This window comes from Alternaria ventricosa (assembly GCF_023758065.1).
Source record: "Alternaria ventricosa strain BMP 2768 chromosome Unknown scaffold_37, whole genome shotgun sequence".
Classification (NCBI taxonomy): Eukaryota; Fungi; Ascomycota; class Dothideomycetes; order Pleosporales; family Pleosporaceae; genus Alternaria; species Alternaria ventricosa.
Genome location: NW_026055717.1, coordinates 67,591 through 90,095, shown reverse-complemented (window position 1 = coordinate 90,095; position 22,505 = coordinate 67,591). Strand labels below are relative to the sequence as shown.

At 53.6% G+C, this 22,505-nt stretch overlaps 6 protein-coding genes across 6 annotated transcripts; 4 read left to right on the top strand and 2 right to left on the bottom strand.

Moving 5' to 3' along the window:
• Nucleotides 1–322: 322 nt before the first annotated feature.
• On the top strand, nucleotides 323–2,971 carry J4E93_010873 (uncharacterized protein; the record flags this gene model as incomplete). The annotated part of the gene is made up of 3 exons (XM_049348749.1): nucleotides 323–392; nucleotides 457–1,063; nucleotides 1,138–2,971. 3 exons carry the CDS (start codon nucleotides 323–325, stop codon nucleotides 2,969–2,971), a joined length of 2,511 nt encoding a protein of 836 aa, XP_049194090.1.
• A 91-nt stretch (nucleotides 2,972–3,062) lies between these two features.
• On the bottom strand, nucleotides 3,063–4,092 carry J4E93_010872 (uncharacterized protein; the record flags this gene model as incomplete). The annotated part of the gene is made up of 4 exons (XM_049348748.1): nucleotides 3,063–3,464; nucleotides 3,517–3,716; nucleotides 3,852–3,979; nucleotides 4,031–4,092. The coding sequence occupies 4 exons, from the start codon at nucleotides 4,090–4,092 to the stop codon at nucleotides 3,063–3,065; spliced, it is 792 nt and encodes a 263-aa protein (XP_049194089.1).
• An 875-nt stretch (nucleotides 4,093–4,967) lies between these two features.
• J4E93_010871 (uncharacterized protein) lies at nucleotides 4,968–5,417 on the bottom strand (the record flags this gene model as incomplete). Its single annotated transcript, XM_049348747.1, has 1 exon — nucleotides 4,968–5,417. The coding sequence occupies one exon, from the start codon at nucleotides 5,415–5,417 to the stop codon at nucleotides 4,968–4,970; it is 450 nt and encodes a 149-aa protein (XP_049194088.1).
• A 1,688-nt stretch (nucleotides 5,418–7,105) lies between these two features.
• J4E93_010870 (uncharacterized protein) lies at nucleotides 7,106–10,207 on the top strand (the record flags this gene model as incomplete). The annotated part of the gene is made up of 5 exons (XM_049348746.1): nucleotides 7,106–7,576; nucleotides 7,636–7,935; nucleotides 8,271–8,337; nucleotides 8,393–8,772; nucleotides 9,020–10,207. 5 exons carry the CDS (start codon nucleotides 7,106–7,108, stop codon nucleotides 10,205–10,207), a joined length of 2,406 nt encoding a protein of 801 aa, XP_049194087.1.
• A 4,059-nt stretch (nucleotides 10,208–14,266) lies between these two features.
• Nucleotides 14,267–19,007, top strand: J4E93_010869 (uncharacterized protein; the record flags this gene model as incomplete). Its single annotated transcript, XM_049348745.1, has 3 exons — nucleotides 14,267–14,602; nucleotides 14,657–17,134; nucleotides 17,187–19,007. The coding sequence occupies 3 exons, from the start codon at nucleotides 14,267–14,269 to the stop codon at nucleotides 19,005–19,007; spliced, it is 4,635 nt and encodes a 1,544-aa protein (XP_049194086.1).
• A 646-nt stretch (nucleotides 19,008–19,653) lies between these two features.
• J4E93_010868 (uncharacterized protein) lies at nucleotides 19,654–22,289 on the top strand (the record flags this gene model as incomplete). Its single annotated transcript, XM_049348744.1, has 3 exons — nucleotides 19,654–19,714; nucleotides 19,806–20,412; nucleotides 20,468–22,289. The coding sequence occupies 3 exons, from the start codon at nucleotides 19,654–19,656 to the stop codon at nucleotides 22,287–22,289; spliced, it is 2,490 nt and encodes an 829-aa protein (XP_049194085.1).
• Nucleotides 22,290–22,505: the final 216 nt, after the last annotated feature.

Below are 22,505 nucleotides of genomic sequence, written 5' to 3'. Positions count from 1 at the left end.
ATGATGAAGACCGGGGGTCCCCAAGATAGCATGCAGTGAAGTGTCATGCACGCCATGCGCAATCAAGACTGAAAGAGATTAATTCCATGCACGACCAATTTGGGCCCCTTCAGTGCCAGTGGACGTGTGAGCAGGCGGGGGACCGAGCTGAGCCAGTATCATTGCCAGGCAATCTGGTGGGGTGTAAGGCCTATTAAGCTAACCTCTTTGGGGGTTACCGTCATCGTCATGAACGCGACTTCAACAAAGAACCACTTCAAGATCAAGATAGATACGCGAGAGAACTACCAAATCATCACATCACCCATTCATACAGAATACAATGGCTGATATCGATGTTGAAGACATCCTTTCTCGACTGACCGTCGCCGAGAAATGCGACATAACAGCTGGTATGTTGAATTGACTACGTACCCAGGTACCAGTCAAGCTCTTCTAATATTGACATGATCTCAGGACGCGACTTTGCACACACCGTGCCTATTTCACGGTTAGGCATACCAGCACTAAGAACAAGTGATGGTCCAAACACGGTGCGCGGTACCCGTTTCTTCAACTCAACGCCAACAATATGCCTACCAGCTGGGCCAGCTCTTGCAGCCTCGTGGGACCGACAGCTCTTGCGTGAGGTAGGAGGCTTATTAGCCGACGAATGTATCGCAAAAGGGACGCATGTTCTGCTCGCACCCTGCGTGAACATTCCACGCACTCCGATTGGAGGCCGTGGTCATGAAGCCCTCGGAGAGGACCCTCTTCTCGCGGGTGTTCTTGCAGGCTACATGTGCATTGGTATCCAAGAGAAAGGAATCATAGCCACGCCGAAACATTTTCTCTGCTCTGATCAAGAACAAGGCTGCTTCAGCATGAATTGCATCGTGACTGAGCGCGCTCTACGAGAGATTTATCTCATGGCGTTTATGTTGACCATCAAGATCGGCGACCCGGGTGCTATTATGGCAGCATACAACAAGATCAATGGTGTTCATATTACCGAAGATGAGCGAATCTTGAGTGGAATCTTAAGGGAAGAATGGGGCTTCCGCGGTCTAGTCATGAGCGATTGGTGAGTAGCTTGACGCTTTCACCCTTGAAAACATGCTTTCGGGAAGACGCAAACGCTGACTTCCTAATGAATAGGCACGGTCTATATGCAACAACAAGTCCAATACGAGCAGGACTAGACCTCGAGATGCCAGGGCCCAGTCAATGGAGAGGCAAAAGCCTTGCACACTCACTCCTAGCCGACCGACTTAGCACGCGTGCCCTTGACAACTGCGTGCGGCGCGTCCTGAACATGGTCAAAGAAGCTGCCCGCTCCAACATTCCTGAGAACGCGCCTGAAGAGCCTTTGAACCGCGAACAAGATCGCAAACTACTCCGTCGCGCTGCAGCCGAATCGATCGTCCTGATGAAGAATGAGAGCAAAGTGCTTCCGCTTGATCCCAACAAACCCATCGCCGTGATAGGTCCAAACGCTGCTATCGCAGCATATCGCGGTGGCCGCATTGCCCATCTGCGACCGTACTATGCAGTGACCCCACTAGATGCCATTACCCAGCGAAGCAAAGGAGAAGTTCGTTTCTCCCGTGGAATATACAACCACAAAGAACGACCTCTTCTCGGCCACCAGCTTCTCACCAAAGACGGCAAATCCGGATTCGACATGTACATCTTCGCGCAGCCACCAACCGTTGCGTCACGTACCCCAGTCGACCAGTACGAGTTCCTCAACTCATGTGGATACTTCCTCAACTACGAGAATATGGATCGTGTCAATGGCCAGAACTGGCACGTGGATATCTCAGGGCGCCTCGTTGCAAGCGAAACAGGGCCCTATGACTTTGGCGTTAGTGTGCAAGGTACCGCGAATCTTTACGTCGACGGGAAACTCGTTGTAGACAATACCAAGGACCAGCAATTTGGCGAAGGCTTTTTCCGCGCGGGTACCGTGGAGAAAGTCGGTACAGTCCACCTCACCAAGGGCGAGACATACGACGTCCTAGTGCACTGGGCTGGTGCGCACACGTCTGATCTCATCAAGAATTCGCCACTTACTTTTCATCCCGGCGGGCTACGACTAGGCGGATGCTACCAGATGGATGTATCGGCTTCAATCCACGCAGCTGCCGCGCTAGCGGGCCAGGTGGACCAAGTCGTTGTTCTGGCGGGCCTAATGGGAGACTGGGAGAACGAGGGCGCGGATCGACCCAACATCGAGCTTCCACAGCACACTGGCGAGCTCATTGAGAGTGTACTGGATGCGAATCCCAACGCTGTCATCTGCATTAGTTCAGGGAGTCCAGTCACGATGCCGTGGGCTGGTCGTACCAAGGCTTTGCTGCACGTTTGGTATGGGGGTAACGAGACGGGACATGCGATTAGCGATGTTTTGTATGGCGATGTCAATCCGTCGGGTAAGCTACCGCTTTCCTTTCCGCTTTCGTTGCGCGACAATCCTACATGGCTGTGTAGTCAGGCAGAGAGGAAGCGTATACTGTATGCCGAAGACGTGTACGTTGGATACCGCTTCTACGACACGATGGAGAAACCTGTACTCTTCCCATTCGGTCACGGCCTGTCATACACCGAGTTTCATCTCTCCGGTCTGAAGCTCGAAGTGAAGGGTTCGAAAGAGAAGGCGGTGATTACGGCGCAGGTCAAGATTGACAACCTGGGTGACCGTGACGGCGCGGAAGTCGTGCAGGTGTATATCGCACAGCAAAAACCCAGTGTTGGTCGTCCGGCGAAGGAGCTCAAGGGATTTGAGAAGAGCTTTGTTGCCAAGCAGTCTAGTACTACAGTCGCAGTTGAGATGGAGCTCAAGTATGCGTTAGGGTTTTGGGACGAAGCGGAAGGTCGCTGGGCTTGTGAAAAAGGCGAGTATGATGTTTTGGTTGGCACGAGCAGTAGAGCAGACTTCCTCCAAGATACTTTGGTTCTTGAAAAGACGTTTTGGTGGGCAGGTCTATAGATGAACTGTGAAACGAATGCTATTCTCATTTCTAAGGAAGCAGGCAAAATGCGTCTGTTCATCAACCCGAAACACTACAAGCAGAATCTATTCAAGCCTCATGACTATCACGACGTTGCTTGATCTTCTCTTCAAAGGCCATACCCATGGGCAATGTCTCATTCAAACCAGCAAGCGTAGTCTTGATAGTTCCCAAAGCAGCTTGGTGGCCTTTCACTACATCGACAAAGTCTGCCGTCGCCAGCAACAAATTGAAGTGCTTCACCCATGAGTCCTCGGCCGCGGATATCTTGAACGATACTGTCATGAGCGGCTTTCCATGACGGTACTTGACGCCGATGAGCCTATTGACGGCATCGAGAAACCTCGGGTCGTCGCGTTCGCCGTATTTGCGTGCTGGCACGCCTAATGAGAGACGGAGATCTCCGGGTCCCAGCATGAGGCAGTCCACACCATCTGTAGCGGCAATGGCATCTGCGTTGTCCATTGCTAGCTTGATTCAGTCAGCACGAGGTGTGACTGCCGTCTCCGCACTGATGACATACCTGGCTCTCGATCTGGCAGATAACTGCGATGTGATTGTCTGCTACTCGATCGTGTGTCAAACCGTGGGGCGCTGTGTCTGTGATGCCAGGCACCAGGGCGCATGGCGATAGTGATCGGTCTCCACCAGAGGTTGCATAGCGACACTTGGACACGGCTTCGGCAGCTTGCTCGGCGGTATCGATATGTGGGAAGATGATTCCTGCAGCGCCTGAATATGGATAAAGATGCGATGATTAGCCTTTGTTGAGAAATACTGTCGCATCATGAATGTGTCGGTCTACGACGGTGCATGTACTATGACAGTCATGCAGCTAAGTGGACATATGTAACATACCTGCATCAAGCGCGTGCGTGAGGAGGTCCGAGTGTGCAGATGGAACGCGTACGACGGCAACCGTTTTTCCTTCGCTACAGAAGTTGATGGTGTGGATGATGCGGACTAGGTTCTCGGCATCGATTGGACTGGAGTAATGTTAGAATTGTGGCGTGGGCTCCAGTGTCTTCATCACTTACGTATGCAGTGCATCGACCATGACATAATCCATACCCAGCACAGCAATGGTACGGGCGACCATTGTATGCGGGAATGCCATGATCGAGCCAAAGAGGTAAGACGGTGGAGCGGAAGGGTCCATAGTCTTCCGCATGGCATGAGCCAAATTGGAAGGTTGAAAAAGTGACGTCGCTCGGTGGTGCTGCATGTCGCCGGCTTTGTGATGCAGGCTGGATAAAGGATCGAATAGCCAATTAGGGAGAAAGAGGCTCACAGGCTTGAGAACGTGGTATGGCTTTGTGGGATGTCTACGGCGTGGCTACTGTCTCTTCGCCTCGTGACACGGTGATTGCGACCTTGCTTTATAATGCCGGTGCATGTTTCATACAACTTCCTATCACGGTTTCGGGGCGCGAATGTTCCTCCAGAGGGCTATGGTCATTGTTTGCTAGCGCCGCTTTGTGTGCATATGTATTTCGCCGAGATAGTTCCATTGTGTATGCTGTGGACGGCTCTCGCGATGATAGATACTCATTAATTGGCCTTGATCAGGGAGATCGATCTCTTAGGATGATGGCAGATCGCTCCTCTCATCGATACCGGACCAATGCACGGCCGATGTTGGGACGTTTCGCTGGCTTTGATGGAATTCGAGGCTCATGCTATAGATGCGGTGTTAGTGCAATGACAGATGTCGCGAACAACATCTGGAGCAGGCCAACATGGTTGGTATGCAGGGTGTGGATCATCGCTGCTGCAGTTCGCAGGAAGCTAGCTAGTTTGGGGAAATGGGCACCGGGGCTGCCCGTCATCGCGCGAGGGTACTCCCGTGATCCACCGAACCCAATTACCCAAAGAGTATGAAGCGTTAGGTGCTAACTTTGTGATTGTCTAAGGAAGGCCACACACACACCATGTGCGTAGAGGCATGTATTGGTTCGGCGCTCGGGCCCACGGCTAATCTAGCTCCAAAAGCACCATCCGAAGAGCCTCGCGGAGTGTGTTCAGTTCCTGTGCCGTCCCCACTGTAATCCTCACACAGCCTTTACATCCGGGTTGTCCACCCACGTATCGAATGGAAATGGCGTGCTGCTCTCGTAGCTGCTCAGTTAGGCGCTGTGCTAGTACGTCGTCTCGTTCGCCTAGCGTTACAATGGGGACGAGTACGAAGTTTGCAGACTGGCCACCGATGGCAGCACCAATGCGATTACGCGTAAGCAAAGGGTCTGCAAGCATCTTGACCAAAGTGTCCCTGTCAGCCATGATCTGGCGCTGCAGTGCAAGTGCAGATGTCTGGCCGCTTTCAGAAAGCGCTCGCTCGGCAATATCCAATACCACGCTTGACAGCTTGTATGGCATTTGCACCTTGGAGAAGATGTCTATAATGGCAGGATGCGCAATGGCCATGCCGACCCTGGACACCTTTAGCGTTGCACGACACAGAACGCGAGCTGGAAGCTGGCTGACTCCCGACGTACCTGATTCCGGCAAGTCCATGAGATTTACTCAGAGATTGTACGATGATCAAATTGTTGTATCTTGGCAAGAGTTGCAGAGCTGAGGCCTGCGTTGCCGCTGGCGTGAAATCTATGTAGGCCTCATCGACAACGACAATGCCCTTGAAAGCTAACGGTAGCGGGTCTGTTAGCTTCTGTCAACGTGGAAATCTGGGCAGCACGGACCGTTGAAATCGAGAATGCGTTGTATCTGATTGATGGGAATCAGCGAGCCTGTGGGGTTGCCCGGCGACGCTAAGATGAGCAGCTTGATGTGGGGATCTTCCGAGAGTGTTGCGCAGATCTAGACGTGGCCTTGTCAGCCGTGCATCACGCTTGGCAAGATTGGGGATAGACAAACCTGCTCTACCGGAACGTGGAAGGTCCCATCGTCTGCCAGGCTCTGCACGCACTCCACCACACCGACGCCTTGGAGCGTTGCACATACTTTGTACAAGTCGAACGTAGGAGGCGAGACGACCATCTTGTCTTCACCAGGTGTACAGATCATTCGTATGATGACATCGACAACATCCGACGCGCCAGACCCTAGCCCGACCTGGTTGATGGCTAATGGCGAGTCGTGATTAGCTAGCGAACTCGGGCTTCACGACAAAAGAAACGACATCTGTACGCACAGTCAAGACCTCGCCACTGCACGACCCGCCGACGTAGGGATACCTGAGACGCCGAGGGATATCGATGCAGGTTGTCGAGATTGATTGAGCCCTGCAGCATATTGCGCCACCAGCGCATGGGCGCGTCGAAAATGCGGGGCTCATCCTTGGGCGCAAGCGCCAGACAAGAACCGGCGGAGTTCTCGTTGGCATCGAGACATACAGCTGCACGTGCTTTCTCGTGGTCGGACGTGGTTGTCTGGTATTTTGGGAAGGCGAGAACATTCGGCCTGATACTGAACTCTAGCGAAAAGTGGCTGGGAAGTAGAGTTCCAGGCATGACGGGCTTGGGGTGGATGGCACACACATTCCTTCCGAACGGCAGATTTATATATCGACTACATGTCGAAAACGATACTACACCCGATGTTTGGGTAGCCGGATGCAGCCTTCACGTCAACCTGCGCAGTGGCAGGCAAGCGGTCAGCTCGGGCAGCAGGGATACGGCAACCACCTATCCAAGTTTCTCCACTCTGTCAAGACTCTCTCGGATCTTGAGTAACTGTCAAATGTATCTTGGTTCGATGGTATCTCGAAGTATCGATCATCACGCTTCTTCATCCCTTCTTCTGCCTCCAGCCGCAATCTTGACTACTTCAGCGAATCACAGGCGTATTCTACTCGGAACTACTTCTTAACGGTTCAAATCATGGAACAACGAGAATGGAGACGTGTTAAGGCCGATACCATGAACTACTCTATCGAGGAATTGGCCAAGCAGCCAGAGCCGTACACGTTTGACCATCCTCTAACCGTCGTCACCTATTTTGTGTCATGGTCGCTATGGGCCGTCTATCTTACTTGCAGATATCGAAATCTCCCGCCCCTCACGCAAGCAGCAAGTGCTTCTTTTTGGCTTCCAGGATTGATATTCTTGACGGAGGTGCTTCTCCTCCTCCCAGCCATTTTCAGTGCGCTACATATGGCTCTATACATCGTCTTCGGCACACGCAACAAACACCGTTCGTCCTATCGACTTTCTGGACAGGAAGCGCCTACCATCGATGTCTGCATAACATGCTGCGGAGAAAAGCTCGACGTCATCATGGATACAGTTGCGGGTGCCGCCATGCAGGACTACCCCTCGGCGAGCTTTCGCGTCTTTGTACTCGACGACGGCGGAAATGCAGCGCTGAAAGATGCCGTTAGCGACTATAACCGCTTGCATGGCACATCGGTTGAATACCTTGCAAGGACTAAGTTGAAAGGCGAGTCTCACTTCTACAAAGCGGGAAACCTTCGCTTCGGGCTGGAGACGACAGAGAATTTTGGCAAGGGCTCCGAATACTTTGCCAGTCTGGATGTCGACATGATAGCGGAGCCTGACTGGCTTCGCCGAGTTGTGCCGCATCTTATTCTCGATTCCGGTATGGCTTTGGCATGCCCAGCACAGGTAAGAATCCGGCACACCAGGAAACTGTGCGACTACTGAACCAATGCTAATGCAAATAGTGGCATTACAACATTCCCAACCCAGACCTGCTCGGTCAGGCCGGCCCGGCATCCATGGAAATTTTCGAACCGATGCACGACAACATTGGCCTCTCGCATTGTTTTGGCTCGGGTTATATTGTCAGGCGCAGCGCGCTCAAGCAAGTTGGAGGGTGGCCCAGAGTGCCAGTCGGCGAGGATATCTTTTGCTCCTACATGCTGGCTGGACATGGATGGGGTATCGCCTTTGTAAAGGAGTTCGTACAATACGGTCTTACCGCAGGATCTTTTGAAGCACTCAGCAGACAGAGGATGCGCTGGGTACGTTACCGCCCAGACATGATGGTGAAGTGGGCATGTGGTCGGTCGTTAACAAGTGCATGCAGGCCGACGGTGATTTACTCTTGATGAAAGGCATCAATTTCTTCATCCCATCACGAGACCCGGCACCTCGTAGGACTGTTCCGCAGAGATTGTCCGCCATCATCAAGATATTGCGCTCCTTCACCGCTGCAACGGATTGCATCGCTATGATCCTCTTGCCCGTCACATTATGGATTGCGAGTAGATGCAACGGAGGTGTAGCAGGGCAAACGTGGGGCTCTGAGAGACATAGCTTGAGAGGACTTCTCCTGGCCACGATACTCATGGACAAGATCAACAATGCCATGATCTACTGGAAGGTAGGGCGGCAGACGGAAAGCCGGTTTTGGGCAGCGCCTTGTGAGTATCGCCATGAGCTCGTCTAGCTAAGTTGAAGATTAACACATATGGACAGGGACCACAGCAAGAATGATATACCTGGCGCTACCGCAGACTATCGTTTCTTTTACAGCCACAGGAACAGTTCAATCGGCAGTCAACGAGCGTCAGGCCCGCCTGCGCAAAGGACTCGCGACCCGAATGCTGTCATGGACGATGTTGGCGTACTTTGTTTACACCATGTCTGCCCTGGCGGCCCTGGGATCGGTCCTGATAAACAAGCCGGGTAGAGGCGGGCAAGGTACAGGCGCGGCACTACGTCTGGTAGAGTGTGTCTACAAAGTGTCGGTGCCGCTCCGGTACATGACATCCCCGCCCACCGTTGCGGAGCGACGAGAACTCATGGAGCAGGATGAGTTGGGCGTATACCGACCGAAGGAGAAATATACCATGAAGGTAAGCAAGCGGGTCACGTGGCTGGACGTGGCAGAGGTTGCGATGATGGTCGTTCTGGATTGGATGTGAGGATACATGCGACGTAGATGGCTAGATTGAACTCGGCTGATGTATAAATGTGCTGCGGCATCTCCCAATAAACTCTGCCGTTCGCACCACTAATTCATCGTGAGCACCGCCACACGCACCGCCACCGGCCGAAACTACAATCGCCCGATCGCTTCCCATGTCGCCGACACTCGTCCAGGCGCACGTTGCTCGCGAAATCCCAACACACAATGCCGGAAATCACGAATCTGAGATGTCACGGCGCAGATGGGCTGCACTACTCGGCCCGCACCTGGCACACGCCTTGAATGCCAGCGAGTCGTATACAACCAGCGACATCAATGGCCACCTTGCCTTCTTCAACGACCACGTCTGTTCCTGGCTTGGACAAGGGCCGCCGAGCCCACTGCGCCCTGCTTTTCCGTCGGCGTTAACATGCGATGCGACACCGCTGGAATTAAGCTACAGCTGGAATGGCACCACGTCGGTTGCGGTCCGCTATGTCGTCGATGTGGTTGCGCCAGACAAGACTCTGACTCGTTTGGCGTCTCTCTCCGCCGCCCGTCTGGCGATTGACAGGTTGACGCGTGCGGGAAGCGGCTCCGGGGCGTACCGTATCGACATGCTACCGGACGTGTGGGTGGCGGTGACGGCGCGCCTCGCCTACTGGGAGCACACCGTTCACCCGGCCCTCGCATGCGACTTATGCAGCCCTTCGTCAACGTTCATCGGCTTTGACCTTGCTGCTTCATGCGCACGCGGCAAGCTGTATTGGCTACTACCTTCCTGTCTCTCTCCCCAAGGCCTGCTGGACCTCTTGGACGACGTCTTCGCGCTGTTGCCATCCGACATCGTCGCTCACTGGCGTCACGTGCGCCACTACCTAAGCTCGCATGGCGCCAGCGAGTTGAGGCCGCGCATGCTCTCGATTGATGCTTCGCACTACCCTGCTCCGCGCATCAAGCTATACAGCCGCTGTTATTTCAACTCGCACGCCTCCTTCTCCGCTATAGAAGTCCTCCTCACTATGGGCGGGGCCATTCCGCTCCCCCCACACAGCCACTACGCGACCCTGTGGGCCCGTCTGCAGGCCAGGTACCGATCAGATCCGCCACAGTCGCGCTACTGCATGGTTGTGTACGACATATTACCCTTGCAGCTCAGGAGTAAGCTCTACTGGTTTGCTCACCAGATGCCCTGCGGCGACGGCCTCGTCATCAACGACATCCTCGCCGACTTCGCCCAGCCCACTGACCTACTTCGACGCCAACTCCGCGCTGGCCATCTGTCCGAAGAGTCCAACTTCATACGGGAAATTGGTCTGGCTCAACGAGACGGCGCTTTCGACATTGCCACTTACATTAGCCCTGCTTTGTTTTCCTCGTAGCTAGCCCACCTAACTCCACTTACTCCGTCATACCTGCTCCCAAATTTCTCCCATCTTGCCAGATTTAGGGAGCTAGCCTCGTTTCATCGTCTTCGTCTTCCATCCCAGCGCCCAACCAACGGGTTATTTGCCTCGTCAACACTGACACCACGACGAACAGACCCGCCGACACCCAAAACGGGAGATACGTCCACTGATCCCCCTTTTGCATGCCACTCATCAGTAGGCCTGCGAACATGGGGCCACTCACAATGCCGGCCATCCGATCTGCCACATTCAGACCCGTATAGAGCATCGTAATCCGATCTTTTGGGATCGATCGGGTTACGCTCGACTGCAATGCGCCGGCCATACCCCACCCCATCATATAGACGAGTATGGAGCATATGAACACCACCACCCTCACTCCCTCTAGCGTGCTGAGAGATGACATCGCCGCTCCCAACATACCCAATAACGTTAGCCATTGACAGACAGTAACCAGACCGATGTCGAGCCGTGCGCTTGGGAAGCCTGCCCTTTGCAGTCTGTGAAATGACCATGAGAATCCTATCAGCGTCATGGCCGCTACCAGACGTTGACCCGCCATCAGGTAGTTGGTGTGAGCGAATGTCCAGTCAAAGCTACGACTGCTCCACTGCTGCACGATGTTGTTCACCCCGTGTCCTAGCTCGTTTAGGAAGACAATGGCCAGTGCCATGGCCGTCGTGGGCTCGAGGAATAGCACCGAAACTCGCCGGCCTGCTGTCGTTATCGAAGCCCATATCTGTTCCCAGACGTATCGCTCCAGGTTCTCTTTTGTTCCGTCTCTTGCGTGCGCGAGTAGAGGATTCGTGATATCCTCGGCCTCCCCTTCTCTCGTCATGGACCCCTGCCTTCGGTCGGGTGGGTCCGCAATCAAGCAGAGAGCGGGAACAGCCAAACAGTGCATCGCCAGACCTAGCAGTGCTGGTGCCCACAAATTGTCTTGCATGAGGCGCGCCCCCACCATCTGGCCGACGGCATTGACGATAAGGCGCACGGCGTTGAGGAGAAAAAGAACTTTGCTCCTGAATGTCTCGGTTAGCCAAATTTGGACTACGCCATTGTGAAACGGATACGGTACAGATGTGCCGCAGGCAGGCTCTCGGCGATCAAGGCGTTGGCGACGCTCAACAGAACGCCATCGCCACCACCGAAGATTCGCCAGAGAGACTGGCCCAAAACGAGCCTGACATCGAATGTCTGGTGATAGTAGCCTGCATCAAGGTTGCGTCAGCTCGCCGGTCTACTATCAGTCACGGCGAAGGAGCCCTCATGACTCACAGATGCATATGTAGTATGTGAAAGTGCTGACGGCGCCAGCGACATTGGCAGCTAGGATCGTACGTCGACTGAATCGTGCGCAAAGGGCCGCATATGGAAATGCTGTCATGATCTCTGGTATTTGTTAATCGCTTTCATGAGAGCCAGCGGGACAAGAGCCTCGTAATGCGCTCTTACCAATGATGGATGATACCGCCATGTTGTATGCATTGATCATGGCCAAGTCTTTCTGTACGGATATTGCTTTGCACTTGTCTTCGGTCAAGTCTGTATCCGAGGGCACAGCTCCAGGAGAACGTTTGGCGTGATAGGAACGACACAAGTCCAATTCGACGATGCGTAAGAACGGCGCTTTGCACAATGCCTGTCCCAATGACATGACCACCAGAAGGAGACCACATCCTAGAGCAGTGTGATATTTCGAGGCAAGCATGGCGTGGGAAGATTTCGAGATTTTGGTGCAAGTGGAATGGCGCTGCCGATGTGAAGATATTCCGTACCCTGTTCAACTCACGTGCCGAGCTGGTGCTGCAGCCTGCGCATCATTCATCTTCAACCTTGATCGCTCAAGATTGCAAAACGTTGTGTGCGGATATCTATTACGCAGAAACCCGTTCTTCAATCACCGAAAGTTCCTTTCAATTGCTTTTCTTCCTCATCGTTCTAAAAGATGGCAATCATGGAGGACAAGCACCAGACTGTACTTATCATTGGCGCAGGCATAGCTGGGCTTGCTCTCGCACAGGGTCTTAAGAAGGTATGTAACACCACAGTCGCCCGCTTGCTAATTCCACTTATTGACAAAGCAAATAGAAAGGGATTCCATTTCTGGTTTTTGAAAGAGATGCATCAGCCGTGAGCCGGCCCCAGGGATGGGCTCTTACCATCCACTTCAGCCTACCACTATTGCTAGACTTTCTTCCCGAAGACATTGCAAGCCGATTACATACCACGAAAATAGATCAGGCTCCAGGACAAGATCAGAGTCACTCGATATTTCTCAACCTGGAGACTTGCACGTCTAAATGGTCTTTGCCGCCCACATACGGTAACCGCATGCGAGTCGTGCGAGGTCGACTTCGCAACATGCTCATGGAAGGGATTGAAGAAAGAATTCTATGGGGAAAGAAACTGGCATCATTTGAGGACGGGGCAGAAGGCGTCAGGACGGTCTTCAGCGACGGAAGTTGTTACAGCGGACAGCTTCTAGCTGGAGTGGACGGTTGTCACTCGACGGTCCGGTCCTTGCGCTACGGAGCGAAGCTCTCGCAACCCACGCCCATCCCAGCCTGCTTTCTAGGCACCCAAGCACTGGCCACGGAATCCCAGATGAAACCACTGCTTGCACTGGACCAGACGCTTTTCCAAGGCTCGCATCCAACGCACCCTGCCTGGATGTGGTTTTCCGTCATGGAACGCCCGAAGCCGGGCGGAGCGGACCCTGTGTGGCGCGTGCAAATCTGTCTCTCCTGGCTTTCCTCCAACGGGCACGCAGACATACCCAGCACAGACAGTGGGCGCATTGCCTTGATGAGGCAGAAATCGGCAGACTTCCACCCGACGTTCAAAACTATCTTCCATGATATCCTGTCTGATAGCCACGGACCCGTTGTTAACGTGCCTTTGGAATTCTGGTGGTTACCTTGTGATGACTTGCCCGGCGATGCAAAGGGCCGTGTCACGCTTGCGGGCGATGCAGCGCATACTATGCCTTTATGTTCGTGCTCCCTACCTCCTTGAACGAGCTGTTCGTTAACCTGACTAGATCGCGGAGAAGGCTTCAATCACGCTCTCATGGACGTGCACAAGCTGCTTGAAGCTATCGATGGCATGCGCGCTAATGACGCAGATAGCGAGCGTATAATCCGCGACTATGAGATTGAAATACGCGCGCGCGGTCGCCGGTCTGCGTTGATGTGTCGGGATGCTTGTCTTGAGGTACATCAGTTCGACGAACTTGGCGATCATTCTGTTGTACGCCAAAAGACTTTCGAATAGTACCAAGGCTGTTGGCACGGGCTAGTTGTTTCGCCGGTCTCCCTTTCTTTCGCATCTGCTCCCGTCATTCCGATTGCTTCTCAATGTCGAGACTATACCGTGACTGGTCGTCAGATTATCCGTGCGCGAAGAAGGAAACAGGATCGTACTCGCTAGCCACGTGTATCCCGAACCTTCATGGGTCCGCAAGTTATGATCATCGAGATATTTGACGCTCCGAAGGAGATGCCCCAGCTCAGTTGTGCTTGACCAGACTACTCATTTCCAACATCGCAGTGCTACATTGCCGTCGCATCTCAAACTTCAGCTCTTTGGTGCTTGTCTCGTATCTTTGCTTTACGTGTAGCGTTGGTTCTTAAGTCGAGTTGGAAAAGCATGATAGTGCACTATCCGCACATCATTGGCAATCTGTCGATCACCCGCTTCCCGAATCTTCCTACCACGTCGCAATCAGACAAAATGGCGACGCTCAAGCCTGATTGGCGAGCCTAAGCCCGGCTACAAGTATCGCATGCTTCCCATTTAGGACGTGCGACCATGAAAATAGAAGCAGAACAAATTCAGTTCATCTCCGGAACTGCTACGACGGCGACGTGCTCAGACATGCTTCTCCCATTGCCCATGGCTGTATATATATCAAAGGGTCGCTCGCACACACCCTTCACATCCTCCAAAAGGCCGATGCGCATTCATTCCTTTCCTGATTCTCGCATGTGATCATTGCAGCACGCGCGCGAGTGACTGCCTCGCTCCAAAATGTTCTTCACCATGACTATCGCCTGGAGCATGGTCAACCTAATACATGTGGCTCAGCTCATCCTGGCGATTGGCTTGAGTAGCTCTGCTTCAGCACGTCTGTTTCTCTGGCTACGGCGCTCAGACTTGCGGAAGACATTATTCGAAAACGACCAGCGATATCAAGATGAAGATGGGTGTGCGTCGGAAGAGTCACTCGCGAAGTTTTCCGACCGCTGGCCACGAGCCCTATTTGCTACCAATACTTTCGTTGGTAGCTTGGCCGGTTTTGGGCTCGTCGTGCTTGGGTCGCGCAACAGACTCTCCATTGACCGGGTCGTTCAATTTGGAATATGGGTAAGTGAGAATTCTTCTCTCATCGTGTTGATCCGACTAACGAGGGATGCCTAGATCACGTTGATGCTACAGTCCATGACGTTGTTCACCGAGCCATCGGCTCCGCGCCGATTCGGATTAGCGCTGCGGGGCAGCCTGAACTCCGTCAACGTAGCATGCGCAGTCCTCTTCGCCAGATACAACGATCTTTCGCAATCGAGCCAGTTACTACAAGAAGAGCGCATTCTCATCATCATCGAGCTTGTGTCAGCCGCGCTGGCCGGTGCGCATGGCTTACTGCTGCCACGCCGCCCGGAGGTCTTCTGGAACGGAGTTGTTGTGGACCGACAAGCCACAAGCTCGGTATTTGGCCTACTGTTCTTCTCCTGGTCCCAATCATCGCTTCATGTTCTATCGAAGGCAACGGCGCCGATGATATGCTGCCTTCCGGAGCTCAACTCCAGAACGCGCGCGCTTCACCTCCTGCAGCAGTTTCGGCAACATGACACTCTTCAAAACAACCCATACCCTCTCTGGAGGAAGTTGTCGGTCGTTTACTCACGGAAGTTGATTGTGCAGCTGAGTTTGACTATTCTTGGATCCATCATCAGCTTCGCGCCGCAGATGATGCTTCTCGGTATCCTCAGAGCTATGGAGCGAGATACCGATAGCGAAAATAGACTGACTACGACTACTCCATGGATACTTGGGCTTGGAGCGAGCGTCATTATCTCTGCTCTAGTGGAGAAGTGGACTGTTTGGGTGTCGAGCATAGACTTGGGTCTGAAAATGCAGAAGCAGCTTACCATGCTTCTCTTTCACAAGATGCTTCGAGGCATGTCTACGGAACCGGAAGAAGAAGACGACGAGAATGAAACAAAACCAACGGACCCAGCAAGTCTCAATCTCATCAACCTGGTCGCGGCCGATACGCAACAAATCGGCAACTGCATTCGAGAGGTCTACAGGGGTTATGAGTCGCTCATCAAGCTGGCGATCTCCGGGTTCCTCATTCAGCAGCTCATGGGGTGGAGAAGTCTGGTCGCCAGCATCATCATGATAGCCGCGCTTTTCGGTGCCAACACGCTCGTTGCACGGCGACTCGCGCAAGGGCAGAGCAAGCTCATGGCTGGCAAGGACCTACGCGTCTCAGCCGTCACGGAAGCTTTGCTAGGAGTCCGTCAGATCAAGCTTTCTGGAGCGGAGGATAACTGGGCCACGTATGTTTCAGACCAACGCAACAAAGAGCTGAATAGTCTTTGGGCGGTCAATCGATGGAGCATGGCCTCGAGGGCGATATGTACGCTAACCCCGATTGTACTTTCCGTACTCGTCATCTCGATACACGTACACGCTACTGGAAGTCTGAAAGCATCTACTGCCTTTACAGCGCTATCAATTCTCGGATCTATAAACGGTACACTGGCGGCTATTCCTCCCCTACAATCAAGTTGGGTGCGCGCCTCGAACAGCTTGCGACGCCTCCAGGAATACCTCTATGCGGCCGATCAGTGCTTTCCCTCGACCAACCATGATGAGATCAGCTTTAGCAACGCGACGATTCGGTGGAATGGCACAGGGCCGAACGACTTCGCTCTCAAAGACCTGACATTGTCCTTTCCTCAAGGTGCTGTGAGCGTCATCGAAGGGCCCAATCGCTCTGGAAAGAGTCTACTACTGGCCGCTGTTCTTGGGGAGTGCGAGCTCGTCTCGGGAAATGTCACCAAGCCCAGCCTTGTCGCTCAGACACGAGGTGTGACAGGCGGCCGCTCTTGGCCCTTGAATGTAGCAATCGCGTATGTCGGACAGACGCCGTGGATTGAAGCTGGCACGATCATGCAAAACATCACATTCGGGCTTCCGATGCAAGCAAGACGATACAAGAAGGTGCTTTTTGCCTGTGCCCTGGAAACGGATCTTGCAACTTTCAAGGATGGCGACTGGACCGAAATCGGACCGCATGGTGTCAATCTCAGTGGTGGCCAGCGCTCACGTATCGCGCTTGCGCGTGCCCTCTACTCCTCCGCGGCTACACTAGTACTGGACGACATCTTCAGCGCTGTCGACGCTCACACTGCGCTTCATATCGCAGAGCACGTCTTAAGTGGCTCACTCGTCCAAGGGCGTACCGTCATCTTGGCTTCGCACCATCCCTCGCTCTACATGCCTAGCGCGAACTACATCGTTTCACTATCGGGTGATGGCCAGTACCAGTCCAGATATGCGGACGACCGCATTGATGAAGAATCACATGATATACCCAACGCCATGACAAAGATGACCCCAAGGATTCGTTCTGGATCAATTGCCAAGGCCAGGTCGAGACATTCTCGCAATCTCTCGACGTTATCTGTCACATCTGGGGAGCTGTTCGTGATTCCAGATTCCACGGGTGTCATGACCACCCACCAATATGTTGTGGACGAGCAGGAACGTAACTCGGGATCACAACACAGTACTTTGATGCTATATCTGCGGTATATTGGGGGCCTCTGGTACACACTACTGATTGTCCTAATATACGCGGGCTATGTTGGCATTGTCGTCGGACAGGTATGTTTTACATCGTGTACACGAGCGATGTTGTGATGCTAACAACTAACAGTCATGGTGGATCGCCCATTGGGTACAGCAAGATGAACGAAGTACTCAAGCCATGCGTAGTCCCGCAAGCGACAACGATGCCGGCCTCTTTTGGTACTTGGGTATTTACGCGGCATTTGCAATGGCGACTTGTCTTATCGGCATTACGCAAGAATACTTGACGTACGCATCCATGTTCAATGCTTCGAGACGGTTGTTCGACATGCTCCTACACGCTGTCTTACGTGCACCCATGGACTTCACCGACCGCAACCCTCTAGGCCGGATCATGAATCGTTTTACAAGCGACACGGCGATTCTTGATGAGCAAGTGGGGCAAATCCTCGGCAGCGCTTTGACAAGTGCCCTGATGCTCATCTCGATCTTTGGGGTCGGCAGTAGTGTTAGTTGGTGGACGCTGCCCATGTCCTTACCGATGCTTCTCATGTGCACTTACAGCGCACTTCAGTTCTTTCAAGTGGCACGCAAACTAAAGCATCTCGACAACATCAGCCGCAGTCCGGTACTTGAAAGCTTTTGTTCAACCATGGATGGCCTGCCTACTATCCGGTCGATGCTCCTGCAGGAAAGATACACCATCAAGTTCGGAGCTTTGGTCGACGACAACACACGGGCACTTTGGAATCTTTGGCTTGTGAACGCCTGGTTTGGTTGTCGCATGGCAGTAATTGGGTCCGCCTTTGTGACCGCAGCCACATTGATCATCGTCGCGATGCCTGGCATCACAGTCGCAATGACAGGTTTCGCTCTAGGCTTTCTGATCCGCTACACGGAGACTGTTTCGGCGTTTGTTCGCAACTTCATCAATCTCGACCTTGCCCTCACCAGCACAAGCCGCATTCTCGAGTATACCAACATACCAAGCGAGCATTACAGCTGCGGAATGTTGCCACCCGCAGCCTGGCCAGAGTCGGGCCGTGTGAAGATTTCTGATCTAGTCATCAGACACGCGCCCCATCTCCCTCCTGCTCTCAATCACGTCAGCTTTGAGATTGGGCCAAATGAGCGGGTTGGGGTTGTTGGGCGCACAGGAGCAGGAAAATCGACTCTTGCAATGGCCTTCTTTCGCATTCTCGAAGCGGAACAGGGCAGCATCACGCTTGATGGCATCAACATTGCGGAAGTGGCTCTACAACAGCTGCGCCAGCGTCTCTCCATCATAACGCAGGACCCGCATCTCTTCTTCGGTACTGTCCGCACAAACCTCGATCCTTTTGACAAGCATGACGACACGGATCTCGTCCACGCATTGGAACAAGTTCATTGGCCCGGCTGCAGTGATGCACATCGCAAACAAACGAATCGACTATCTGGTCCTGGTCTGTTCTCAGATCCCGACGAGGCGGTTTCTAGAAGACGCATGCGTGTTCTATCGTTGCTCGAGCAACCAATCATGGATGGCGGAAGCAATCTCTCCCAAGGTCAGCGCCAACAGCTCAGCCTCGCACGCGCTATCGTTGATCGCTCAAGGCTTCTCATCCTAGACGAAGCGACATCCTCCATGGATCCAGTCGTTGATGCAGCAATCCAAACGTCGATACGGGAGCTGTCCGCATGCGGGCTTGCTTCTATGCTTGTTATTGCGCATCGGATAGGAACAGTCATGGACTTTGACAAGATCATCGTGTTGGACAAGGGAGTTGTTGTGGAAGCTGGTAGCCCTAGCGAACTGCTGAAGCTGCCAGGGGGACACTTTAGAGGCCTCGCCGAAGACGCTAGAGAAACGGTCAAGGAAGTCGAGGTGCAAGAGATGATTACTGAGACTGTACACACGAGCGAAAGCGTTTTCATACAAGAGTCTATACAGAATTCCGTCTTGTAAACCGCAAGGAGCAAAACGGAGGTTAATGTCTATGTAAAGGTTGATATCTCAAAACATCAAAAGATGTCTACTTTCTATTTCACCTTTGTACCCATGGTTACTCATTGCGCATTTCATTATCTCTGTCGCATTGAGTAACATGAACGATGACAGCGGCAACATCCCGTTGTCGCACGCGGACAGCATCTGCGACACGCTCCGCCACTAGCCGACAAAACCGACTAGCACGCACGCTCGCGCATACACCTCCTGCAAGTGATTGCAAGGATACAAGAACGGAGCGGCCGCACCCTGACGTTGGGTACATGTGCTGCAAGCCAAGATGTACTTCATGTGCATATCGACTTAGCTCCACGAGACACCGTCGCCCGCATGCTAACCTCGATTCATTCATTGATCAACATGTCTTACCACTGCGTCATGAGCGCCTTCCAACATGAGAGTGCTCAAATTGCTCCGGCATGCAAACGACTGTATTGCGTAAGGCCAGCGCTGTACAGGCGGCTATGCGCGTGCCCACGTGACATCACCATCTCACTTTACATGCTCGCACTCCCGTATACGCGCTTGAAAGGACAAGCAATCTCTTGATGCAAAATCCGGACATTCCACAACTCCCCGCCACGCTTGTCGCACCATGGCAAACATGGACGTAGAAGACGTCCTATCTCAATTGACGCTCGCAGAGAAATGCAATCTCCTTTCAGGTTCGTCGTGTCCTCCACATCTCGCTCTCACTCTCTCCACTATAACCACAAGAAGTATCTCCTCACTGGCCAAGTACTAACCACCACCCAGGCGGCTCATTCTGGCGCACCCTCGCCATCCCCCGCCTATCGATCCCCTCCCTCTGCATCACCGACGGCGCTGACGCCGTCCGCGGCAGCCGCTTCTTCAACTCAACACCGAGTGTGTGTCTTCCTTGCGGCTCCGCCCTCGCCTCAACCTGGAACCCAGAGCTGCTCCAACGCCTCGGCACACTAATGGGCGAAGAGTGCCGCGCAAAGAAAGCCCACGTCCTACTCGCTCCGACGATCAACATTCCGCGCAGCCCCCTCGCTGGCCGTATCCACGAGTGCTACGGCGAAGATCCATATCTTGCTGGTATGTTGGCGGGCATGTTTATCCGCGGGATTGAGGGGACGGGCATAACGGCGACGGTGAAGCATTTTGTGTGTAATGATCAGGAGCAGGGGATTTTTGCCATGGATTGCGTGGTTAGTCAGAGGGCGTTGAGGGAGATTTATTTGAGGCCGTTTGAGTTGGCGGTGAAGGTGGGGAGGCCGGGGGCGCTGATGACTGCGTATAACAAGGTTAATGGGGTGCATGTTACGGATAGTGTGGAATTGTTGAAGGGGGTGTTGAGAGGGGAGTGGGGGTACCAGGGGCTTGTTATGAGTGATTGGTAAGACATAGCAGACAGTCGCGTCGAAGATGCCGTGCTAATCCTGCCGTCTTAGGTTTGGCATGTACGGCGTACAAGGAGCAGTCGAAGCAGGCGTTGACCTAGAGATGCCCGGCCCAGGTGAATGGAGAGGCAAGCGGCTTGCACATGCCGTTGCAGCGAAAAGAGTCGACAAAGAATGCGTAGACGACCGAGCAAGAGCGGTACTAAATCTGGTCAAGAAAGCGTCAGCGTCGAAGATCGAGGGCACCGAAGAAGAAACACTGGACAGGTCCGAAGATAGAGCCCTCTTACGCGAGGCAGCAGCCGAGTCCATCGTCCTCATGAAGAACGACGAGAACATCTTACCCTTCGACATCAACAAGCCAATCGCCATCATCGGGCCCAACGGAAAGGTAGCCGCCTACCGAGGAGGCCGAGTAGCCCATCTACGTCCCTACAACACCGTCACGCCCTTTGACGCAATTACAGAACGCTCCCAAGCCGCCGTGCACTTCTCGCAAGGCATCTACAACCACTACGAACTACCCCTCCTCGGTGCACAAATGCGAACAAAGAGCGGGAAAGTGGGCTACGACATGACCATCTACTCTGCCCCACCAGACGCAACAACACCCCCGCGCCGCCTCCTCGATCACTACGAGCTCCTCAACTCGTGCGGTTTCTTCTTCAACTACCATGACAAGAACCTACGCGAATACTCCATCGACATCACCGGCACCTTCACACCCTCCTCATCCGGACTTTTCGATTTCGGCCTCAGCGTCCAGGGAACCGCGAATTTATACATCGACAAAGAGCTCATCATCGACAATACATCGCACCAAAAGAAAGCAGATGGTTTCTTCCGCAACGGCACAGTCGAAGAACACGGAAGCATGGATGCTGTCGCAGGGCAAACGTACCAAATACTGTGTCGCTGGAATTCACCTTCCATATCCGGCGCCTCCAGCAGCGGCAGCGACGACACAGCATTTAAACCAGGTAACATCCGTCTAGGGGGTTGCCACCGCCTCGATACAAACACCGCCATCGCATCGGCCGCCCACCTCGCCTCCCAAACCCCCCAAACCATCATCCTCGCCGGCTTCGTCGGCGAATGGGAATCCGAAGGCAACGACCGCAAAGACATGTCGCTTCCCCCTCACACCGACTCTCTCATCACCGCCGTGCTTGCCGCAAACAGTAAGGCCGTTGTAGCCATCAGTTCCGGCGGGCCATACTCCATGCCCTGGCTGTCTGACACAAAAGCGCTCCTGCAGGTCTGGTACGGCGGCAATGAAACGGGGAATGCAATCGCGGACGTGGTGTACGGAATTACGAATCCGAGTGGCAAGTTGCCGTTGAGTTTCCCGGTGAGGGTGCAGGATAATCCTGCGTTTCTTTGTGGGCATGCGGATCAAGAGAGGGTGCTTTATGCGGATGATGTTTATGTCGGGTATAGGTATTATGATGCTGTTGACCGAGATGTGCTGTTTCCGTTTGGGCACGGGCTGTCCTATACTAGTTTCGAGATCAGCGGGGTTGGTGTCGCGGTGGACGGGCAGGAACTGGTGGTTGAATGTCAAGTTGAGAATACGGGGGAGAGGGAGGGCAAGGAGACGGTGCAGGTTTATGTGAAGAATCGGGAGGCTAGTGTGAGGGGACCTGAGAAACAATTGAGGGGGTTCAGTAAGCTGAGTGTGGGGAGGGGGGAGAAGAAGAAGGTGGAGGTCAGGATGGGGCTTTGGGGTGCGACGGCGTGGTGGAGTGAGGATAGGGGGAAGTGGGTGAGGGAGAAGGGGAGGTACGATGTTTTGGTGGGAGCGTCGAGTAGAGCGGCATTCGCAAAGGCGGAGTTTACGCTGGATACTACGGAAGAGACAAGGAGTCGGTGAGGTGCTGTGGTGGACGAAGATATCGGGCGTTGGCGCTGGGCTGCTACCTTGCAGAGAAGTCAGTGGGTCTATCGCAACAGCCTTGTTCATTCTCGAATACGTGACTAAACCAATGTGAACCACTCAGCCGAAGACTCCAAAAGCGCAAGAATCAACTTGTCTCCGCCCATAACCCCGTGCACGTAAGCCGTTCCCACGAACATCTTCTTCTTCCGC